This window comes from Corvus hawaiiensis, chromosome 3 (assembly GCF_020740725.1).
Source record: "Corvus hawaiiensis isolate bCorHaw1 chromosome 3, bCorHaw1.pri.cur, whole genome shotgun sequence".
Lineage (NCBI taxonomy): Eukaryota > Metazoa > Chordata > Aves > Passeriformes > Corvidae > Corvus > Corvus hawaiiensis.
The window spans coordinates 110646672-110670647 of record NC_063215.1 but is presented as its reverse complement, the minus strand read 5'-3'; the positions used below and the strand labels follow the sequence as shown (position 1 = coordinate 110670647).

The window sequence follows — 23976 nt, the reverse complement described above, 5'->3', positions numbered from 1 at the left end:
CTATAACAACGGACCTTTGTTTTCTCGACCCTTGTAAGAACTTTCTTACTCCTTGCCATAAGCCACCACACAGTAGTGTGGGGGATTAGGTCATTTCCTTCCCTTCTCCTCTTCCTGCAGATTATTTGATTAGCATTTCTATTGTATACTCCAAATAGCATGTTCTTGGCTTCGGGCTGATCCCCCCCCCCCCCCCCCATAATCTCTTTAAAACACTGTAGTATGACTTTTTATTAACAGTGTGACATGGGAACTCTTTGCACAGAGATTACATGTGACGTAACACAATAAAAGATTAATGGGGCTGGTAAATCAGTAATCTTCCCTTCTTTCTTCTTCCCTCATGCACCTGAGGGTAGGCTTCTGGGAACCCCCTAACAGTGTTAGTGCCTTATAACACATGAAATATTTTTCTCTTTTGGATATCATTGGCTTTGATCAGAGTTCAGCCTCTGACTTCTTGGGAAACAAAGTCCAGGTTGTGTGTAGTGTATGTTCAGCATTCAGTATTGAGTGTACAAATATACCTCCCCCATGGGATCATTACATGTCCTGGTCTTCCACATTTTTTGCTTCCTTTTCTGTGTTTCCTTTCCTTCACTCTCTGTTTTTATATACCCTGTGTGCAGTAATTTCAAGCTCTTATCCTGTGTGGGGTTTTTATTCCACTTCTTGCCTGTTCTGTTGAATAAAATTATCAACAGGTGTTTAAAATGTCAGTCTTGAAATTCAGTTGTAATATGCTAATCAGGTTAACTCCAGCATAAGGAGTTTGCCACTCAGGCTTCTTGCCAGTCAGGACACTAGAGGCCATAGTGCTGCCAATTGCCTTTGTCTGTAAGGCTGTCTTTTTAGCTGGAACAGCTAGAAATGCATTCCTCTTCAATGCTCATGTTGAATGTCATGTGAAATCACGTAATTGTGTCAAACTGTACAGCATCTGCCTGTGAGTCAGATAGAAGAACATGACGATACAGCCCTTTATTTCTTTAACAACTTCAAGGAAAGAACCTCCCCTGCAGTTCAGCATCACTTTATGAAATTAGCAGTGATATCTTGGGCTACAGATTGTATTGTTTTAGTCTGGCATGGTATCCGTACTCCAGGGGAAATCAGATAGCTCGCCTAGCGACAGCATGCTGGAAGCCTTTGCTTCCAGTCCTCAAGGACTGGCATAGTTCTTGTGATTCCATGAAAATCATTAAACCTTCCTCATCATAAAAGTGGGGGGCAATGTTGACACAAGAACAGTTGAGTAGAGCATGGCTGTGAGTAAACACAGGCAGGGAAACAGTCATTCAAACTCTGTTGGGTGAGATTCAGAGGCAGCCACATAGAAGTGTGGCTAGGGGCAAAATGAACCCTAGAAAAACCTGAATTAAGATGGGGCATGATTAGCTATAAAAAGGACATTGTGTGGTGTTGCCTGATAGCTCCAGAGGGTCACTAATATGAAGGCAGGTAAGGATTGCTATCTGCAGGAGGCTGGGTGGGGTGGTAGAGAGCAAATCCACCTGTAGCTGCTTCTTAGGTGGCTGCAGCATAAAGTAATCTACAAGCTTATTAACCTGAATGCTGAACAGCTGCATCTGTAAAATGAGAATAAAGGAGTTCTAGGAGCAAATCAGTCTTCGAGTTCTGCTTTTCAGGATGAATGCTTTTGAAACAGTACAACTCAAGTTTTACAACTTGTGTGAGAGAAGTAATGCAACCTAGAAGTGGTCATACCAATGTAACTAATCACTGCAGTTAAATACCTGAATACAGAGCACCTTTTGTACTCTTGGTGCCATATCTGTGTGTTAAGTGATACTAATGCAGTCCTGATGTGCTTTTCTTTTTTTTTTTCCTTTTAAAACAATCATGAAAGCAAACCCTTAGCCCTGATTAAAACAGCATCCAAGCTGCCAACTTTGTATAGGCTGGGACAAAATAAAAAATACTTGAAAGTGATGGGGGAGGTGGGGTGGTGTGACTCCTCCACCCCAGTAAAAATTGCCATTTTAAGGATCTACAGATTACCAGTGGAATAGCTGGGTTTGTGTGCCAGTAACATGAGGCTGTTGATTTTTGGCAGGGGGGAGGATTCAGCTTAAATCTCAAGATTGGGCTTGACGAGTCTCTGGGGTTACTGTTGAGATTGATGCAGAAGGTCCCTATCTATCCCCTCATTTGCATTGGTATAGTGGGATTACAGAATAAACCCACAAACAGATAAGCAAAATTATTTGGGTTGAAATAGTTGGAGATTTGTGTGTGGTTTTGGTTTTTCCCTTAGACCCTTGCCAGTTTAGTAATCTGATAGCTGTGATAATAACCATACCATTTCAACCAGAAGAGTGGAAACAAGGGAGCACCTGTACATCAGTGTTCCTCCAGGCACTTTCCAGTGTTCAGGAGCTGTGGCTCAAACACTTCTGTGGAGTAAAGTGGTATCTTTGTGCTTAGTAATCTACAGTAAGAGGAAAAAAAAGTGTCTTTGAGCCTATGTATAATTTTATTATCCAGAATATCCTATGACAAGGTGTTCTGCAGCTGAATTTTCTGGGTAGGTGACAAGATCCTGTAACAGGACAGCTGTACAGTATTACTTAGGGGAAAGTTGGCTGTGGAGTACAGGTTGAGAAGAGAGAAAATACAGATGCATTCACCTTGTTTTCAGCAATGAAGCTGAGTTCTGTGGAGCTGTAACTTCTGCTGTTACGGCATTTTGAACAGAAAAGCTGTTTTGACAGTTACAGATTTGAGTGTTACCCAGTGGCTATACTGTGAGGTGAACTGGGGAAGAGATCCAGCTAAAAATTCAACAGAGCTGATAACCCAACTTTTTAAAACATTGACAGATCAGTCCATAAAATTGTGTTTAAAAGATTGAGGTGGCAAGCCAAGGAGGAAGCAGCAGAAACAGGAGCAACAGTCACTTGAACAGCTTGGAGATGTGAGATGTCAGGCTGTATCTACATTGCTTGAGCCAGGGTAATCATGTACCCCTTCTTCACCCACTACAGCTGTCATGTAAAACTTGATGTAAAGGTTAAGCTGCTGTGTCATATCATGCTTGCAGCAGCCTCACAGCATTTGCATGATCAGTTCCACGAGGTAGCTTGGAAGCTGTGGTAACTTCATCACCACTTTATGGCTCAGACATTTAAATTATCCCACCCACTGGCTTGATGCAGTGATTTCAATGTTGGTGGAATGAGAAATGAGCTCGTAACCTGGTCTGGCACATGGAGATTTGCCTTTCTAAACGTGCATCCTTCAGGAATGAACTGTTGTAGAATCATTGGCCATGACAGTCCAGTACACACAGGTGGCATCTGCAGATGTGCCATGTGTCCAGTCCTACAGTGTTAGTGAAAACGGAGATAGCAATGCCTGAGGACTTTCTGCTGGTATAATTCTCACTGTATTAAGAAATTACTCTTTGTGTGGGAGGTGAGGAAAGCTAGCTGGGCTAATAAATTATGGTTAAAAAAAAAAAGAAAAGGTATAGCATGCATGGGTACAGTTATGTAAGAGAAGGAAATAAATCAGTGTTTCTCTGAGAACCTCATCCACAGAGCTGCCAGGCAATTGGGCTGCAGTATTGTTCTCAACACACCCTCTGCTTCCTTTTTTCCTTTTTGGGGCCCGGGATGGATGAATTGATGGAGCAGGAGCAGGATGCCGGCTCTGCCTCCAGCCAATGCTGCGTGGTGCCGCGGTGTTTACCCAGCTTACGCAAGGCAGAGCCGGCCCCTCTTGAGGCAGAAGGCGCTTCCCACGGCTGAAGTAAAAGCACACAGAGCAGCCACTCAGTCTGGCAGTTGCTGGGGGTTTAAAGGAGTTGGTGGATTTCGGCTGATTTTTAACAAGATCGAAGGGTTGGATTTTTTCTTCTCTACTGTGTAGGAATACTGAGAGGACGCAAATATCCTGGTAAGTGCTCTGCATGCCATCGCTTTTCCCTTTTAGTGTGGCATTGTTTCAGTCTCTCTTCTAAAAGCCTCCTCAGCTGCAGTGATTTTCAGTGATTCGGTGGAAAGGAAGTCTGAGAGCGGGCAGTGTGTCTGCAGGCTGCCCTTCCACCTCAAAGAGGTAGAGACATTCAAAGTGCACAGCATAATAAGTGCTGGTTGATCATAAGAAGTGTTAGTCACTTCTCATTTTTTGAGTGCAGAGCAAGGTGCCTTAAAACTGTCATTACCTGATAAAATCATACCAAGAGGAATTTCTCATGGAGCTGTTAAATATTTGTGTTGTCTAAACCAAAAATAAAGGCTTTAAATGTAACTGTAACTCCTATTTTTGCTAGATGATATAGTATGCCATGTGAAAAGGCTTTAGTGTAATACAAACAGCTATTTAGCAGATACTTTGGTACATGAACTGCCTCATCAGGAAGTCAGAGGCTCATAAAAATCTAAACACTAATGTTCAGGCATGTAGAACAAGAAGTCATTGTGGTTTTTTGCAAGCCCAGGCTCCTCAGCCATACATTTCAGTACAGGTGCATCAGACAGTAGACTTTCCTGGACTTGAAAAGCTCCATTGCTTTATGTAAAAATAAGATGCCTCTGTTTTGGTCTAAACTCTTAGGAAGTTTTGCTCTCGTGACTGACTCTAGGTGAAAATTGGGACTGCTTTTTTTTTTTAAGGTAATACTGCATAATTTTTCTGAAGCAGTAGAGAGGATGATGTTAAAAGTTTCTAACTGTAGAGTTCTGTGTAGCAGAACTGTACTTCTGTACTAGTGTTGTACGAAGTTTTTTTCTTTTCTGCTTGTCCTTGTGCGAGGCACTCTCTGAAGATACAAATAGGTATGCTATGGCTAATGAACACCTGACATTCTCCCAGCATATATACATACCAGTAGTATTGTTTTATGGCTTTTTCATATGAGTTACAGGTTATAAGTAAACTGCATTTGATAATCTGAGTGAAATGAAGGTAAAATCAAAACTATACTTTTTTCAGCATAGCCCACAGAGTTTGTACTAACAGGCAAAGTGCAAGTGCAGCCAAAACTTCATGGAGAAAGCTGCAAATTAATCTTCTGAAGTAGCTTGCATGAGTAACTTTGACAGGTAGTTCAGCTGGTGGAGCAAGGACAAGCTGTGGTGTTTGGCCCTCGTGCCAGAGGGGCTGAGCCCCGTGCCAGGCTCCGCGCGTCATCACCACTATATCCAAAAGCTGCAGGAGATGGGTGGCAAGGGGGTTTAGACTGCGTGTAAATGGAGCAGGTTAACTGGTGAAGAACTTTCTGAGCTAATTAAGGATACAGATAATATTGCAGTGACAGCTTTAAAATAGACACCTTGTGCTAAAAGACAAATGTTTTTGGCTTCCCACACGCAGTCTGAATTACATCATTTATAACCCGTAGGAGGTTATCGTGGTTTCCTCAGGGGAGGATCAGCTGTTACTTTTCATAACTGAAAAAAATTCTGGACTATTTCTTTTTCCAAGGGAATATTTTCTGAACCGATTTTTGTCAGTCTGTTGGAGTGGAGCATTATTGATTATATAAATCTGCCAGGTTTAATATACCCAACCCCATTCTCATGTCATCAATGGCAGTTCAGAGTAAGAGAACTGAAGTTAGCAGAGGTCTGATTGAAATGAGGCCCCTGTGCTTAGATGGGTTTTTTTGGTCTTCTGAAGAGGAATGCTATTTTTGAGTACTATCATAAAGTACCGGTTTTCATATAGGTGCCTATAATAGAAGTCCTATTCTAAAACACTTCCCTTGTTCATTGAGCAAGGTTGCTTGTCCTCAAGGTGCTGTTCCTGTCTTTCCTGAAATTGCTGCGAACTTCTCAGACTTGCTTCTGAGGCTGGAACAGAATTTGAAGCAGAATGCTAGATGCCAGTTCAACCAAAACTGCTGTTTCTTAGACTGAACAAAGTTACCCGTGGTGTTAGAGCAGAACAGTAGATTTACTCTTGTCTATCAAGTTAATGCCCCTTTCAAAGTGTCTACAGACAATGGGTTTTTGTGTGTGTATGTGCTCTGACTCTTGCATGACTTGCTTCCACGATGACCAGACCACTAATGGCAGATGTCCATGGTAAAAAGATGCTTTCATTCTGTTTGTGACAATGAAAAACTCCTCTACTGAGATTTTACAGATGTTCTCAAGACAGAGTAGTAGATAGTAGATAGCTGTTGCATTGGTTTTATGCTTGGTGTCTTGTGCTGGATCGGCTGCTTGCTCATTTCAGAGCTTGGCCTCATTGTCTTGTTTTTGGTATCTTATTTTTGTCTTGCTTTCATATCATAAGACGCTTGTGTATGTATAGTGGATGACTAAGCTTATTCTGAGTTACAAAAGAAAAGGTATGCAGTATAGACTAAGGAAATAATAAGCCATACTAAAGTAAAAGGCTGGACTGATACTCCACACTCCCAAGGCTTATTCTTGGAGATTTTTGATGCTGAAAAACTCCCTTTTCTAGAAATAAGGAAGTGAATTATCCTTCCTTAGAAAGGTATTGTATGGCTATTGATCTAAAGTGATAGGCATTTAAATTGCACTAACAGATGCATCACTATACCTTCCCTGTGCATCTGTAGTGAAGGATACAAGCTGTAGGCAGAATGTGGCTAATCTCAAAAGTGGAGTCTAAAACCTGCTGATGTTAAAATTGCAGGTGTGTGTGGGAAGGAAACATTAGCTTGTTTTTTAACTGGAAACTGGGAGAAGTGTTAAAACGATGATTGATAAACACATGCTCTTTTTACCCAGTGATCACTTCAGTAAAAACGATTTTAATAGCAGCTTACGAAAAGATTAATAGGGAAAAACAGTTAAAGGAGAATAATTTTCCAGTGGTGAAAATTACTTCACCCATCACGTAGAAGAAAGTGATTTCTCAGTGATTTTTCAAACCTTTGTCTCAGCTTTCAGAAACAGTGATGCAAGGAGCCGATTCCTTGTTGCTCGCACCAGTGGAGATCAGTAACATTATTGATATTGTTTGTGCAACCTGGGCTTGGTGGGAACACATACTCAAACAAGCAGTCAGTCTGCTGGAATTACTGTGGTTTTTTGGGTTGGTTTTTTTGAGGCTTTGTTCCCCCCCCCCGCTTCTCTCTGATTACTTATTGCCTCCCCCTCCCTCCATGCTTGCAAATATCTTCATCTTGGGGGACTAGTATTCTGTACAGCTTGTATCTCACAGTGACTTTTAACTTTGGTATTCTGGTTGTTTAAATCTGGAAATCAAGATTTTTACTTTGAAGTGGTGAGATGTAACCACAGAAGAGAATACGCAGTGCTGAAATACTGTACATGTATTCAGAGGATTTTGGTTTCTGATCTTGCAGTTGCAGGACACTTGCCTAGTGGAAACTGGAGTGATAAAGAGCTTAAATGTGTAAATGGATGTTGGCAAACTTGAGTCCTACTTGTATCTTGTCAGGTATTGTCACACTATTCAATGGGAATTGTTTGTTTGCAGTATGGGGTTTTAAATCCAAATAAAGCTGTCGGCAGTAACATGTAAATCTTGAGGGATAAGGACAAAATCTTGTTTTGTTGATAATGGAGTTACTTATAATTTATGTCTAACTGGTCAAAAAGTGCACCTAAAGTGCATATTCCAGTTGCTTGATAAAATTATGTGGACTTCCTAAAATTAATGGTATTCCTTGAATAATTTAGGTTGGGAGGTTGTCTGGTTCAGTCCCTAGACTCAAAATGGAAGTGGACTGCCTTAGATTGGGCTGTTCAGGGCCACATGCAGCTTGGTCTCCAAGGATGGAGATCTCATAACCTCTGTGGATTGGGGGTTCCCCGCCCCACCCCCCCCCCAATAGCTAATCAGGATTTTCTGCATTGTAGTTTGTTAGTTGCCTCTTGTTCTGTCACTGCATACCTGTCAGAAGGACTAGGTTCCATTTTGTCCCTATTCCCTCTGGTTTAGCACAGAATTGCTGAGGGAAGAGCTGGATGTGAGAATTGCAAGGGTAGTCAGTGGAGAACAGCAAATAGTATAAAAATAAAAACATTGATAGATAAGATGTCTTGTGCTTTATTTCTAAAAGCAAAAAAAAAAAAAACCCCACGCTCAAAAAGTTAAAATATGTAGATGCAGAAAATAAAGATAATATTATAAAAATGGAGGGGAAAATTCCCATTTTTTGTATCTGAATCAGCATATTTTTATTTTAATGTATTCATTGACAGAGGACTTCTTTCTATACTGTGAAAGTGGTTTTCTATGCAGTATTTCAGAAAAGGGCTAGTCTGGCACTAGCTACAGTTGCTAGCAGCCTATAATGCTGGCTCTGTGTTTAGAAAATGACGGTAATTTATTACAAAGAGACTTTTATTCTAGTATTTTTAGCTTTCAGCCGAGTGTTTAATGAATCTCTGCTTGGGCTCATTGAATTTATGTTCTCCCCTCCCCCTGTCCCATTTTAACCATTAAGATACTGCTATTCTTGCCACAATTCCAGAAGCTGTGCTTGGTCTAAGAAATAGCAAACTTATTCACAAGGCGCTGTGCCTTACTGCAAACAAAATCTGAAGACTTGCTGAAGCAACTTAAGACTAGTTGTGAGTGAGTCTCATGATCAGGAAAGGCAGCTGAATGGTTGAGGATGACTGCTAAGTGAGAGGTGGTAGCTCAAAACCAACCAAAATTCAATCTGTCTCTGTCCCCCATGGAAAATGACGTGTTCAATGAAAGTGTGCTCTTAACCTCATGTACTCCGAAGCATGGTTTGTGAGGTCTTCCCAGGGGATAGTCTGGATGCAGGGACCAGTGTTTGCATGAGACAGGAGCGATTACATCGATACGACTTTTCTTTCTACTGGAATGGAGTCAGAAATCTGTGGCTTGCTTTCTCTGCTATAGCACTCTGCCTTCTGTGACTTTAGTGAGTACTGGAGAAGAGGAAGGCTTGTATGAAACCAGACTCACATTCCTCAAGCAAATTTTAAATGCTTTTCTCAATTTAGTTCTTATCACTTTCTAGTCCTTCAAAACAGTTGCACGTGATAGTATTGAGCAAGTTATCCTCATTGAACTTTCTGCTGTCCCCAGAGGAACCAGTGTTAAGAATAAAAAGGTATTACCTGTTCATGAGTTCTTCCTGTTTTTGATACTGGAGGGTTTTAACTAGTACCTATTGTGGTTTGGGGCTAATTGCAAACAGTTGTGCTCACCTTTAGCCATGCAAGTTGCATTACTCACAAAATCTTTTCAAATCCATAATACAGGACTGTGCAAAGGTAAGGGTTTTCGGGCTTTGATCTCTTCTCTTTGGCAGAAGCAGAGATCTTGACGTGAAATGTTTGCTGCTGCCAGTACTATGATTTTTGGAAAAATGTTGGATGAGATGGGATCTTGTAATTGGCATCTTATTCCTTATCAGTGTCAAAGGTTCTTGGAGGAGTTTAGAAGAGTCTGTTGTTCAGAGCTTACTCCAATGAAGCCTGTTCCACTGATGTTTGGAAATGCTGCTGCAAAAAGCAGAAAAAATGTAACTTGCATGTATTTTGAACAAAAAGTCCATTCCTTGGCTATATACTGGCACTTCAGAGCCAAGTTGTCTTTTTAATTAGCCTTTCGTAACTTTTTGAAGAAGTCTCCTATAGTACTGTAGGAATAAAAACTAGTCAGGTTATACTACAAGAGAAGGCCCATTATATGTTTTAGTGGATCCCTTTCTTCTACTCAACAGCATTCCTTCCAGTGAGTTTTTCATTCAGCTTTAAATGATCCATAAGCCTGCTCTGTTTCAGGACTGGAGATGTTATCCCATGGCAGATTAGACTCATCTCTAGTGGGACAGCAATTGAGTTTTATTTGCAGACACAAAATTTCCCTTGCACTGATCTTCAGGACCTCATTGGAAGCATATCATTGATCTTTATTATTTTTGGGAAGAAAAATATTTTTCTTTTGGATACAGTGCGCCAGGCTGATCACAGTGGAAGAGAAGTAGTGTGTCTGTTGGACTGATTATTTTTTTGGGAGTGCTGAATTTTGTATGTGTTTTGAGTTGAAGTAATCTGAGGGTGTAGTAGTTGTGAAAGTGGCATGTGAAGCTCATAAAGGTTCTGAGATGTATTTTTAAAAAAATGAAGTTCAAACATTCCAGCCAGACTTCTGAAAGTGGATGAGTAAGCTGTGTTATTAATGATGGCTCTAGATTTCTAATGCTCAAACCTTCCTTAAGTCTAATAAGAAGTGGATTTCCATCATGTGCAAAATAAACTTGAGTGGATTTCTTTAAATGTAAAGCAAAAGAAAGTGTTTTAAAGAGGAGCTGAGTGATAGATGTGGGACATCTTTCCTTATACCGAGATTCCCTATATAACTACTTGTATTGCTGAGGTCTGTCCCTGGGAACTGCTGACCCCTTTTATTGTTTCTGCACAGGTCTCTGGCCACTTGTGCAGGTAATGCTTTAGAGTCTCCTCTAACATGTTACTTTCATGAGACTTTGAAGTTGACTCAGTCTGAGACATGTATTTTTTTAGTTTTCCATTAAAATTGTTCACTTGGATGAACAGAGGAAGAGGAGAAGCTGCACCAAACCTGTTCTTGTACTAATGGCTAAAGTTATTTTTAATGTTTGCCTTCCCACTTATTCTAAGTGAAAGGATTATCTCTTTATCTAACACTTTAATGTGGGGTTATGCTATTTAAATCTTTGGTTGCCGTGTCATGGTATTTCCTAGTCCTGTGCTGTTTCCTAATAGGCACTGCTGTAGGTTTCATGGCAGTATTTCTTGTGAGTTGGTAAATGTCAAGGCAGAGGACAACTGTTGGCCAAGATGAAAGTAGTTGTATGTGAAGAAGCCCGAAATGCAGGGGAAAGGCTGTTGAAGAGATCAATATTCAAGCAGAAAATAGGTTAGTCATGTGGGGAGGAGATGAGAACATGAGCTCTTTTAGAAGACAGCTATACAAGCAACTATAATGCAAGAAGATTTTAAAATAAAACAAGAAATGCTGGAGTTGATTGTAAAAATACTTCATAGAAAATATATCCTTATTTTTATATACAGATAAATTACGAAGATTCATACTTCTTCAGTAGAAGTACTTCAGAAGGGAAATGTGTGTAAAGAACTGAGCGCTATTAAACACTAGGATCTATATAGTTCAATATTAACGTCAGTAAAGCAGCCCCGAGGTGTGTTCACAGGCACATCGTTTCAGAAAGTGTGGTGCTCCAAAGCCGGGTGTGATGCCAGGAGGCAAGGAGGACCCTGGAAGGCATGCAAATTGTGAACACAGTTAATGTTGTGGGGCCCTCTTTATCAAATAGGGCAATCTTCACTTCACTGTGACTACTGGCATCATACGGATTTAAGGTCACCTTTTCATGTGATAAGTTTGCTTTAATGTCTTTAGTTTAGAATTTTAAAGACAAAACCTACAACAGTGAGTAACCTCGAAATCCCAGGGGAGTTACCACTACACTTAGGTCAGCAATCTAGAAATGCTTTGGAGCAAACTGTAATCCTTGACTCTCTCCTGTGCAACTGCTGCTGTTCCTGTGTGACAGAGGAAGACTGTTGGATCAGTAAAATGCATTTTGAGCAGCAGCTGAGGATGGGTACCCTAAGGCTTGAACCAGGACAGCTGCTGAGTGAAAGTGCTCACTGCTTCCCAGGCAGCAGAAATAGGTTGGTGTCACTGTCCTGGAGATGGGACACAGACACTTCACAGCAGCATTGTGCAAATCGAGTTTATTGTGATGCACTCACACATCTCTCAGTACTGTTGTGATAATGTTAAGTGTGTGCTGGCCACAAAGACAGGCTGCAGTTAACTTGTTTCAAGCACTGTGAAATCTACAGTACCCAGACTTGAAAAACAAAAGAGATTTGGAAAATAATGAGAAATGAAAGGGGAAACAAAAAGGTTTCTATTCAGTCTCCTGGCTGTGTTTTGCAGGCATCATAGCAAACGTTTTGAGTACAGTGTGATGTCTTTGCCTGTATTTGTGAGAAGCCTTCCCAAATATGTGGAATAGCATGAAGGAGCAAACTTGAGTTTTTAGAGAGCACTGTGAGTTGATTGCAGATGGCAATCAACATATGCATGCTGAATATGAATTTGTAGATTTGAGAAAACATGTTGAAGGCCAAGCTTCTCTGTGAAGGAGCAAAGACTGGGAGAGGGCGTAGAGATAAGGTCAGTAAAGGGATCTTTGCATCAGCTTCTGAACAAATGTGAGCAGGCTGTCAAGCACTGCCACATCTCTTCCTCTGTTCTTACGACATAACATGGGGATAGATAAAATCTGCATGATGACATCTATTCTGCTAATAACTATGGTCTAGTTAAGGTAGAAGAAAGTGGAGATACAGCATTGTAGTTGTGATCAAAGTTGATGACAGGATTCAAAAAGTGCTATGTGGGTCAAAAAGTGCATTTGCACAGAAGGCAGAATGTTAACCATCAGTACTGAAAAAGATTAGTAGCTCTTCGAGCTGGTGTGGAAACTCACCTGGAAGGACCAAGGGAATGTTCTTATTTCTGTTAAAGAAAGCCTACCCAGCAGAGCACTTGCTTGATAAAGAATAAAGCTGATGAGAGCCTGTTTGAGGCTTTCTCTAGAGGAAGGTCAGAGATGAGCTGCACAGGTCAAAAGTGTCTGGAAATGCTACTAATGAGAAGCTGTAAAAAATACAGTAAGAACTGTTCCTCAAAGCAGAAGTCTGAGTGAAAAATGCATTTCAAGACTGTTTTCATTAGGAGTTATGTGGAATTCCCTCAGGAAATCTCCTTCAAACAGATGTTTATATCACTTCTGTCTCTGGCTAAACATGAGAGATCACATTGCACACCCTAAACTTTTATGGTAAGCTTGATATCAAATTGTCATACGACTTCCTTCCATCTGCAAATCCAGAAACTTCTTGGAAAGCTCTGAATTAGACACTTCCCATGAAAACTTCTGCCTCTCTAGCTAATGGGCTGGTCTTGCTTTGTGGGGTTTTTTTTCTTTAAATTTAGTACCTATCTGGCTCTACTTCTCAACAGCTGAACGAAATAAATGAAGCTATGTATCATTTATTCTAAAAAGTAGCATGGAGGAAAACAAATGTGTATGTTTTAAGGCCATAGTGGAATTTTCTAAATGCTTTTTTTTTTTTTTTTTTGTGATCTGGCAGTTCTTCAAGGCAATGCAACCTTAATTCATGTGGTTTTATATATCTGTTTTTTAAAATTATTTCAGGCAAAACCAAAACATGGAAAACACAAAATATTGTACCTACTGTATCAGATTGGTGTGCAAGTTTGTGTAATTGGAGTAGAGTATTTTCTCTTACACTTAATTTTGATTTTATTTTTACAGGAAATAATGAAAAAAGTGTGCCACAACTCTTGATCAGAGACCTGAAATTTGAGAATAAGTCATTAGCTAAGCTCATGTTTTCTCCTGATCAAGAAAATCATCCATCAAAAGCACCAGTCAAGTATGGTGAATTGATTGTATTGGGGTAAGTGTTTGTGTGTAAGAGTCTGAGGGTTTTCTGTGCTGTAATTTTGTGTAATTCTGGGCATTGTGTTAATCAGTTCTTGGATTTAAATATGAATAATTGAAAATCTGTAATTAATAACACTATACTAATTAAGAATACCTAGTGCTTAGAATGAAAGTTCTTGTGGGTCTGTATCTCATGAGGAGCTAAGCAATACAGGAATGATGGACTTTGTTCTTTTTCTGTGCTTTTTGATAGGTACAATGGGTCTCTCCCAAATGGAGATAGAGGAAGAAGGAAAAGTAGGTTTGCTTTATTTAAAAGGCCCAAGGCAAATGGGGTGAAACCTAGCACTGTGCACATTGCCTGTACCCCTCAAGCAGCAAAGGTAAGCTCCATTTCTCTGCTGAAGTCTGTCTCATTTCTCCCAGTGCCATATAGAGAGCTGTCAGGGAACAGCTTAAACAGCATAAAGTTCTGACTGTGAAAAGAATGGTTTGTGTTTATCTAAAGTTTTTTAGTACCTGTCAGTGTTAGCAAGAAACAATTTGGCGAAGATGATTTGTTGCCTAGTCCTTGCCATGGCCAGAAAAAAAAAAATTAGTTTTGAAACATGAATGTTCTGGGCACAGGCTAGTCATAAAACACTTTCTATTTTGCTTTCTTTCCAAACTCGCTACAGACATCTGTTCTAGGCTTTGTGGTTTTGCACTCACTCTGCTTTAGGACTAACTTTGCTTCACATGCAGCTGACTTTTAAATGATCCTTTGCCAAAGCTCTACGTGCACTTGCTGCTCCATCCAATGGGTAGGAGTTCCCCAGGGATCAGGACGGGTGGGTTTGCAGGGCATGTTTCATGGGGCTTGTAATCAGAGTTCCCATTAAGAAGCAGTAAAGGAAGGGCTTAGGCCCTGAAGTTGAACTGTATTTCATGTCAAAATGAATACATTATAGCTAAGGTATTACCTTACCTGCATTGTAGCTATCCAAGTGTGTGTGCAGTTGTGTTCAATAACTAATGGAGCATTTCTACTAAAACAATGGAATTTGAGGATGCTTAGTGGTTGTTTAGAAATTGCCAGTGACAAGATCAGGCCTTTAAACAAATACAGTAGTGTTAAGTGTTTGACTGCCAGAACGCCTTGACGCTTAAGGATATTGACCCTAAATTCAGGGAATGCTATGAAGTATTCTGAAATCAAAAGCATTTTACTAACCAAAATTCTTGTAGTAGAATAATGATCATAGGGGATCTGTGAAAAGAACATTTCTTTTTGCAAGTGCTTTATGGTCTGGTAAGTGCTGTTTAGCAGCACTTTTAGAAGTGTTTGTCAGTTCCTAGTAGGTAAATGCAGAATGAACATCTAGACTAACAAACTGAAACCTTTGCTACAACTTCTGCAACCTGTGCTGAGTTTCTCCATTTTACCCTATTTACCACCACTTTTTTGTCTGTGTATCTTAAATCAGTCATTACTGATTTTAGTATTAACTCAAATCCTGTTTTTAGAATGAAGTCCCTAAGTTTTTGTCCTCACCTTACTGTTAGCCAAGTTCACGCTGAGGTGACCATGGAGGTGTTACATTCAGTTTTAGCCTTTGCATTTGGTTGTTTTGTCCTTTTGTATTCAGGCTGGTGTTGCTTTAACACAAAACATGACTAATAATATGCCCTGGTTATGTGTATTTAGTTGCAGCATGTGGTGAAGAGACCAGTTTGGTCTGTTGCTGAATTAATCTTTTTTTTTCTTTAATGGCTGGGACTGGGTTTTGTGAAGTTTAACTACAGGTGTGTCATTAACAACCATCTGCCTTAATGCATTAATTAGCACAAGAGCCTGGTGTGTTATATATATATAGTCTGCTTTGCTGCGGTATACTGTAGAATTATTGTGCACTGGTTCAATAATATTTGGCATTTTTCCGTAGGCAATAAGTAATAAGGACCAACACAGCATATCTTACACTTTGTCTCGGGCCCAGACAGTCGTAGTTGAATATACACATGACAGCAACACAGATATGTTCCAGGTATGTGAAGTAAATGTGTGTCTTCTCACTTTTGGTAGTTTCAAACAAGGCATCCTCTCAGCAGGCTGTTCCCCTCAGACCCAAAAGTTTGTGTGTGTCAGTTTCTGTGCTCACTCTTCAGAGCAATTTAATTCTGTTCATTCCCAAGGCCATCCTGTGAACAAGGCTGTGTGTCTGTACATCTCATCTCTTTTAGACTTAGGCAAAGGTGAAAGTTTGGATTTTTTGTGACTAATGTTCAAGATTATGATTTTGTCTTTGATTGCTGGTCTGCAAGTCACGTAATCTGTCTCCTAGTCCCTCCTTGCAAAATGAAGAATAAAGGACACCGTTCTCTTTAAGCACTTGGAACTTTGCTTCTGGCATTTACAAAGGGATTTGGGTTCAGCCAGTTGGAGACAGGGTAGAAGAAATACAATGTGAAACACAGGAAAGCTTTTGGCACAACTAATATGAAAAATACTCTGAACTTCTTCAAGCAAACCCAGAAATGTCTAAAGCACTGGGAGATGTGAAGAGAGGAGCCTCAGTGCTGATGCTGGCAGATCACAACAACTTTGCTGCAGTTCCTGTGTGTATGACAAGGGACCACAAACACATTTGCAGCTGTGGTGTGCCCTCATATCTTATAATTGTTTCCTGTTTTTCTCAAAAGGAAGGGTTTTGTTTTGGGGTTTTTTTAAATATGTGCTTTGTTCTCTCTGATTCCCAGACCGTGATCTTGTGTAGCTTCCCCTCCCCCCTCCCCCCCCGTTGTTGCCTCTAGTTTATGGCAAGGAGTTTTGCTGTCACAGCATTTCGCTGTGACGCCACTGTAGGATCTAAGGAGGTGGGAGGTGTTGGGAAGTGGTGGAGGGGAAGCTGCTTTGCAACTGCAAACACTTACAACAGAGCAAAAGGACTGTAATGAAATCACCGCAGCATAAGCTATTGTCTGTGTGAGTGTTCTCTCTTCAGGCATGCTTTGGCATGTGTGCTGCTCTGAAATCGCCCCTGGCAGTCCCTGTGTACTCACAGGTTATCCTGCCTAAGAAGCAATAGAAAAATACATTCTGACAAAGCAGTTTTAGTCTCATGAAAGCTCTCCAGCCCTCACCAAAAAGCACCTCAAGCTTTTGGGTCTCTTGCTCAGCAGTTAATCAGTCTTAATATAACCACCTATTTTCAAAGAGCCTGAGAGCTTTGGAAGTGAGTGAGTAGTAGTGTGTAAAGGGGGCTTTAAACCCAGCTTTGTGGGTGTTTGGGAAAGGGTTATTACTTTTCTTCTTACTTTGTAAGGAAAAGGACAAGATGAGTTGACTGGAAAAGCAGTGATACTCATGCAGTTCTATCAAACTCAATAGAGTTGTATGGGACTGCAAAACTCACCGTTCCCTGCAGCCAGAAAAGGAGGCACAGCTACCAAGAAACCTGACTGTAGTCAGATGTTGTTACATTCTTGTGTTCTGTGAGTAAATGTAGCCCCTCTCTGCCACAACCACCTAGTACCTGGTCTTTCACAAAAGGTTTGCTGCTCCTCAGTGCCCACCAGAGCTGAAGAGAGCTCACATAATCTGATTTTCATACATCTGTACCGTGACTTAGTCTGGCACTGTTCAGAATGTTCTGGGCATGCAAAGTGACTGCATGTCACTGTTCTTCCCTCTGACTGCTGTTCCCTGGCTGTTTTGGTGCTCCTGCAGCTGGTCTGCCTGACCTGAGTGTAACCTCTCTGATGAAAAGGCCTTCAATGGGAAATCATCTCAGAATTGATTTAATTGCATCATTTTATTTCTCCTTCCTTCATCTGGCTGTACCCAGCTTTCAGAATAACTTTGATCATTTGGAAGCAGAAAAATTCATCAATTCAGATGAAGCTTTAGAAACCTAAATTGATAGATTGCTAGACAGGAATGCTTTAAATTGTAACGTCATGATTTTTGTATCATTGCTTTTAAGTGCTTTGAATTTGAATATTCCTAGACCCAAAGACAAACTTCTGACCAGTTGTTTTTTTTTAATCCCTTTCCAGATTGGTCGGTCAACAGAGAGTCCTATAGACTTCGTAGTAACAGACACAGTTCCTGGGAGTCAGAGTAATTCAGATACACAGTCTGTGCAGAGCACTATATCAAGGTTTGCCTGCAGAATCATATGTGAACGAAACCCTCCCTTTACAGCAAGAATATATGCTGCAGGATTTGACTCCTCAAAAAACATTTTCCTTGGGGTAAGGGAATTCTTTTTCTTTTTTTTTTTCCCACTGAAAGTTCAGTGCAGGCTTATTTTTTAAACTATTTCTTAGCTCCACTTCAGCCAAATTAAAAGTTCTCATTGATGTAATTTCTTTTAGGAGAAAGCTGCAAAGTGGAAGACATCAGATGGGCAAATGGATGGACTAACAACAAATGGAGTTCTTGTTATGCATCCTCGTAATGGATTCACAGAAGACTCCAAGCCGGGGGTGTGGAGAGAAATTTCTGTGTGTGGGAATGTGTTCAGCCTCCGTGAAACCAGATCAGCTCAACAGAGGGGAAAAATGGTGAGAGGAGTGACCAATGTTTTATGCAACCTGTGTAAAATGGTGCAGCCATGAGGGGTATAGTTTGGGCATAGAGCTGGAATCTGCTGGAATTCTGTGTAGTTGTCAACTCTGCAATTAGTTACACTGCCTTTTATGTGTCCGTCTGCGTGCACAAAGGTGTCTTGCTCAACCTGAATAACTGACTGAGTTTATCTGCAAACTAGTACCTAATTGCGCAGCTAGGCTGCTCTCCTAAATTGAGTTCCCAATCTACTCGGTATTCTGCAAACTCTCCTAGGCCTGTGCACATTCTACAAGTATTTTCCTGGTTTTCCAACTTTTCCTTTTTTATAGAATAATGAAGGATCGTTATAATTTTATTGGATATTCATTTTTATGTTGGCATTCTGAGTTTTCCCTCTTCCTCTTGTTTCCAAAGCATTGGTGACATTTTCAGGAGATATTTGGGTTTGGTGTGATGTTTCAGCAAAGAGAAATGCTACACTGAACACTTTAAGTGACGTATTTAGCTAGGAGTGCTGACTGGAGGAGGGGAAAGCCATGTGTAAAGGGATGTTTTAAGAAAACAGCCTAAAATATGGTGGAGGACTAAACCAGGCTTGTGCTGCTCTTTGAGCCATTTCAAGTAACACAGTTGGGGAGTGCTATAGGGATGTGGAATAGAGAGGAGTTGTTAAGAGGAGCTGTTCTTGACAGTGGGAGAGGAGCTGTTCTTGACTCAGTGTGGTCTATTTTAATGCACACATTAATCTCTTAAGATGTTGGGGTGGGGTTTTTTCAAAAAAAAAAAAGAAAAAGAGGGCAGAGAGAAGCTGATACTGGGCTCTCTGTGGGTGTCTTGTGTAGACAGTCAGAATTCTGCTGCTTGAAACTGATGGATCTTCCAGGCAGATTTGCATTGTGGAAGTGCACGTTGTTACTCTTCAGAGACCCTTAGGTGACAGCTCTCTGTGTCTGTGTCCATGTGAAGGTTGAGAACGAGACGAACCAGCTGCAGGACGGCTCCCTGATCGACCTGTGTGGAGCGACGCTGCTGTGGCGCACGGCCGAGGGGCTCTCGCGCACGCCGACCGTCAAGCACCTGGAGGCTCTGAGGCAGGAGATCAACGCAGCCAGGCCCCAGTGCCCCGTGGGCTTCAACACCCTGGCCTTCCCCAGCATGAAGAGAAAAGATGTCGTGGACGAAAAGCAGCCGTGGGTGTACCTGAACTGCGGCCACGTGCACGGCTACCACAACTGGGGGAACAAAGAGGAGAGGGACGGCAAGGACCGCGAGTGCCCCATGTGCCGCTCCGTCGGCCCCTACGTGCCTCTGTGGCTCGGGTGTGAAGCGGGATTTTATGTGGATGCCGGACCTCCAACTCATGCATTCAGCCCGTGTGGACACGTGTGCTCAGAAAAGACAACTGCATATTGGTCCCAAATTCCTCTTCCTCATGGTACTCACACTTTTCACGCAGCCTGTCCCTTCTGTGCGCATCAGCTGGCTGGTGAGCAGGGTTACATCAGGCTCATTTTCCAAGGGCCTCTCGACTAACACAGGTGTTCCCAAGGACTGCAGTAAACTGATAAGCTAAGCGATTCTCATTTTTAAACCAACTGTTTTTCGTATTCTCTGGGCTTTGCTGGTTTGCATTAAGATGAAGAATTTTTTGGTTTTTTTGTTACAACAGCTAAATCCCTCTTTATTGAGAAAAGTCTGGAAATAGAAGAAATGGGGAGAGAAGGGGGAGACCTCCTGCTTTTTTTTAGTTAATAACTACTTCAGAAGAGGTGAAGGAAGTGTTGTAGAGTGAACTTCAATGCCTTCAGTTTAATGGTTTTTGAATCATATGCCCACAGTGTTTGAAAGGTGTTTCATTCTTTTTGTATATGGAGGGTAAATAGTTCAAAGAACATTAGTTTACAGCTTGGATGCAAACATTGTAAAATATAACATGTATATTAACTCTTTTCTATTTATCTTTATTATTGAAAATATTTAGAATGTGTAGAGAGTAGCATGGTCATAGTGTGTTACATCCAGCGATTGGATGTATAGAGTAGTTCTGGATGGAGAAGAACGTGGGATGAAAATGGTAGAAAAATCTTTTAATCTAAAATACTGAGTTCTTAGAATAGTTAAAATGCTTTTTAAACAAAGCTAATGCAAATTATGATGGCATAAAGTTGTGCTTTAACTGTGTTGAAAGGTAGCTAAGAAGGACTTCTTAAAATGTCTTTTTGGTAGGACTGTACTTAAGATCTGGTTATGAGGAGAAAATTTACCAGACTCTTTGAATATGCAACTTAGTCTAGATTAAGGATTTTTTTCTCCCTTCACGCTAACACTTCTCTTTATTTAGCATTAGTGACATTTGTGAGGATTTTTCCAATGTTAAACATGAACAGACCTGAAAGATGAGGCTTGTTCTGTTCCTTGCTGTTTGGGGAGGGGGGGGTGGTGAGGGGAGAGGTGGATGAAGCTGGGCACACGTGTGGGGAGCAGTTTGTGACTTGGCCACAGTCCCAGCTTGAGAGGGTTTTGTCAGCTGGATGCTCAGCTTTCCACCTGCTAACTGGTGGGGGGGGCCTCAGGCCTGGCCTTTACCCCTCTGCCAGGTGCAGATGCTCATCTGGGCCACACGTGGAACAGAGGTGGAGCCTGGTACCCAGGGGATGTGTGCCTGTGTCCCTGCACCCTCGCACAGCTGGGCACAGCTGGCAGTCTGTTGGGAGAGCTGGGGCTGGGCTCAGACCCTCAGTGTGAGATGCTGCGGTGGGCTCTGGTTACTGGTCTCTCTCTGCTCTCCCCTTCCTCCCCCTCTGCATCCACCAGAAAAGACCAGTGCACTACATGCAGCTCTGCTGCCAGCCCACTGTGCTTCATGGCAAACACACAACCTGACCTTTTTAGGATTGATTTGAGCTTTTTCGGCCAGCTTCATACATTTTTTTTTTAAAATATGTACTGTATAATTGACAGTAACGAATTTCTGTACTTTATAGCAAAGCTTTCATTTTTCTTTTGAAGCTGTTCTAAAATTTTCTTTGTTTAAAGAGACCTGTGTTGCTTAGATGTCATGAATTACTTATTTTGACTGTCAATTATTTCTCCATTTTTAAAAAGAAATTATATATATTGTTTGGTTCACTCAGGAAATGCATGTGTCAGGAAACCTGTGCTATAAATTCAGTTAGCTGTCATGTACAAGTAACTGCTGTTACTCCCTTTTCATAGAAATATAACTGATTTTGACATTTTCCAGATTATATGCATTAAGTAATGAAATTTATGCAGCAAGAAATCCCTGTATTGTAGTTGTTCTAATCATCTTATTCAAACTATAGTATACTGTAGTTTTAATTTTTATTTGCAAATTAATTTATTTAAACTACGTGAGTAAACACTTTTCAAAAACAGAAATTCTGGGATTGTCTGTGGCTTTGTTTCCAAGAGATGGGAAAGGTGGCTGGGGATGGCCCTTCTGTTGTCACCTCAGGTGTCCCTCTGTTCTGCACATGGGGATTAAGAGCATGGAGAAGCAGGAGCTGTAAAGACTTTGGACATTTTGCCTGGTCATGGCTTCGAGTGGCTCCTTTCAGATGTGTCCTCTCAATGTGTTTTATATTCAACTCTGTGTTAAAGGTGAGATTGTTGTTTAAAAGACACAGTTAAGTTATCTCTTCCCTGAGAAAGTTACAAATACTGAAATGTAAGCAAAATCTGAACTAAATGTCTGGGCTCTTTTAAAATGACAAGAGTTCTTGATTCCATCTTCCACAAAATCTAATTGACACTTCTCTGGTCCTGACCTTGTTGACTGCAGGAACATGAAAAACCAGAAAAGGACATGATGAAAGCTACACAGCAGTATGAGTAATGCAGAGCTGAACTGTGAGCACAGATGGAGCACAGGATGGTAGGAAGAATATGGACAGTGGTGTTGGAGGTCCAGCTGGAGGCTGGTGTGGAGCTAGGGGTGCAGTTGGCCACATGCACATCTGACTGCCGAGGGGCAGAAGAGAGGGTGATGCCCAACATGCAGCCCTTGTTAAGGCTCTACCCCATTTGATACATTGTGCTTACACTGTACTTCTCTAGCCCTCTCCTCACGCCCCACCCCCCCTCCCAAAAAAATACATCCCAGACAAAGGTGTCCGAGCAGAACTGGCTGTGTCCCTGGGGAGTGTTAGGCTAAGGGCGCTCTTCAGTCTGCCCCATGCTCTGCCTGTTTTGTGTACTTTTCTTGACCCAAGCTGGGCTTGTTAATCCCGTTTTTAAAAGGGCAGAACATGAGCATTCAAATGTTTGAGACAGGGAAATCCCACTGTCAAAGGCAGCATAGCAATTGTTGAGTAGTTTGAGGAGCAAGTTCCATCACCAACAGCAGCAGCTCTGACTGTGGTCCCATGTTTGACTAACAGACTTCTGTTCCTTGGTAAACAATTGCAATAGTCCTCTGTAAATGGCAAAATGAATTTCAGATTGAAAGTACTCAAACCAGGTGACTGAAGCACTTCGAGTTTAAGGCCAATCCTTTTGAACAAATTTTGGGGCTGCAAGAGGTGGCACCGTGCTGGCTTTGAGACAATCACAGCTCCACTTGTGACAGCCTAAAACAGCCCCTAAGGCAGCTGCAAAGACCAGCCCCAGGTGAGACTTGTGGCCTGCTTTTAAAAGGTTTGCTCCTGGCAAGCAGCATTGGTGATGCAACCAGCAGATGGGACAGGACTGTTCCCTGGGAGACCACTGCGGGTATAAGGAACTGCTAAGGGAATGAATGTGAAAATGACATTAAGTGTAGGTACTTCTGTAGCCTTAAAGTTCAGTGAAGCTCTGGAAATGAGCAGCCAGTGTTCTGGTTTGTGTGTGGCTGCTCTGTTCTGGGCAGTGCTATGTGTAAAGCAGGTGATTTAATGAACTAATTTGCCTTTCAGCTGTAGGAAATTGCATGGATTTAACACTGGTGGAAGGCAGCAGCTGGCTAATAAAGCCCTTTTGTTTTGTTTTTTCCCCAAAGCAGAAGTGGGGCACCACAGGGTGCTGGCAGGAGGGCAGGAGCATAGACAGGGAGGTTGTTGTGGCTTTCCCTGGGGAGAACAGACTGCTCTGGTTCCTTTACTGAGTTGGCTACTGGGTTGGAGCCGTCCCACAAGTGCCTGGTGTGGCTCTGAAGTGTGTGGTGCAGGCTGGGGATGAGGCCTTCCAATCCTAGCTGTGCTGGGCTTGTTACACCTGCAGGAATGAGCCTGGTCTCCTGGAAGATTTAGCATGAAGTCACCTCAGGAGAATCCTGTGTTGGAAGGTGCTCTGCAAGTCCCATAATGATCCTGCCGTGGCACACTTGATCTCCTTCTGAAGTGACACTTTCCAGGCTCAATTCTGAAAATACATTTCCAGTTTTGCAATATAAATCTACCCTGATGACTACAGCTACTTGCACGCTGTCTTTCAGCCTGGATTAGGCCTGGTTGCTGTTGAATTAGACCAGATTTTGTGGTCCTCATCTTGGCTCATCCCTTTCTGTAAAAACACTGGCAGAGCTCATCTATTTTTAATTGTAGCACTTGGCTTTAACATAAGGGCTGTGATCATCCTAGAAATGCAGTTTCTAAGGCTCTTTGGTGTCTGTAGCAGATCACTTGTACCTGCACTGTTGTGCATCCTGTAAAGAAGATCTGGGAAAGCATCTCTGCAGGAGCTGTGATGGTTCCTGTGACTTGGGTCAGGGACTCCTTGACAAGTGTGGTCTCTGCAGGGGCAGCAGGAGTCCTGCCCCTTCCCAGGTGCTGCTTCCAGGGCAGCAGCAGGAGCTCAGGCCCCTGTTTTCTCCCAGAGAACAGCTCTACGTCACTGTGCTGTTGGAGGCAGTATCCCATGGTAACGTGGCTGGTGACACAAGGCACGGCGGGGAAACACCGATGGGTGCTGCTGCAGCAGGAGCAGCCAGCTCCTTCAGCTCTGCTCGTTCTTGGTCTGGTTTGGTCTCATCTCCAGC

General features: G+C 41.8%; 1 protein-coding gene across 3 annotated transcripts in view; it reads left to right on the top strand.

The window, feature by feature from the left end:
- Nucleotides 1-21401, top strand: part of PELI1 (pellino E3 ubiquitin protein ligase 1) — a 43860-nt gene extending 22459 nt beyond the window's left edge. For 2 of the 3 annotated variants that reach the window (XM_048298383.1, XM_048298386.1), the window contains 6 exons: nt 13313-13457; nt 13698-13827; nt 15370-15471; nt 17483-17680; nt 17804-17992; nt 18966-21401. In XM_048298383.1, coding sequence (XP_048154340.1) covers nt 13313-13457; nt 13698-13827; nt 15370-15471; nt 17483-17680; nt 17804-17992; nt 18966-19532 — 1331 coding nt within the window. In that variant the 3' untranslated portion in view covers nt 19533-21401. Of the gene's footprint in view, nt 1-3685; nt 3922-13312; nt 13458-13697; nt 13828-15369; nt 15472-17482; nt 17681-17803; nt 17993-18965 lie in introns of those variants that run through there. The other variant, XM_048298384.1, reaches the window with a different exon arrangement.
- The last annotated feature ends 2575 nt before the right edge of the window (nt 21402-23976 follow it).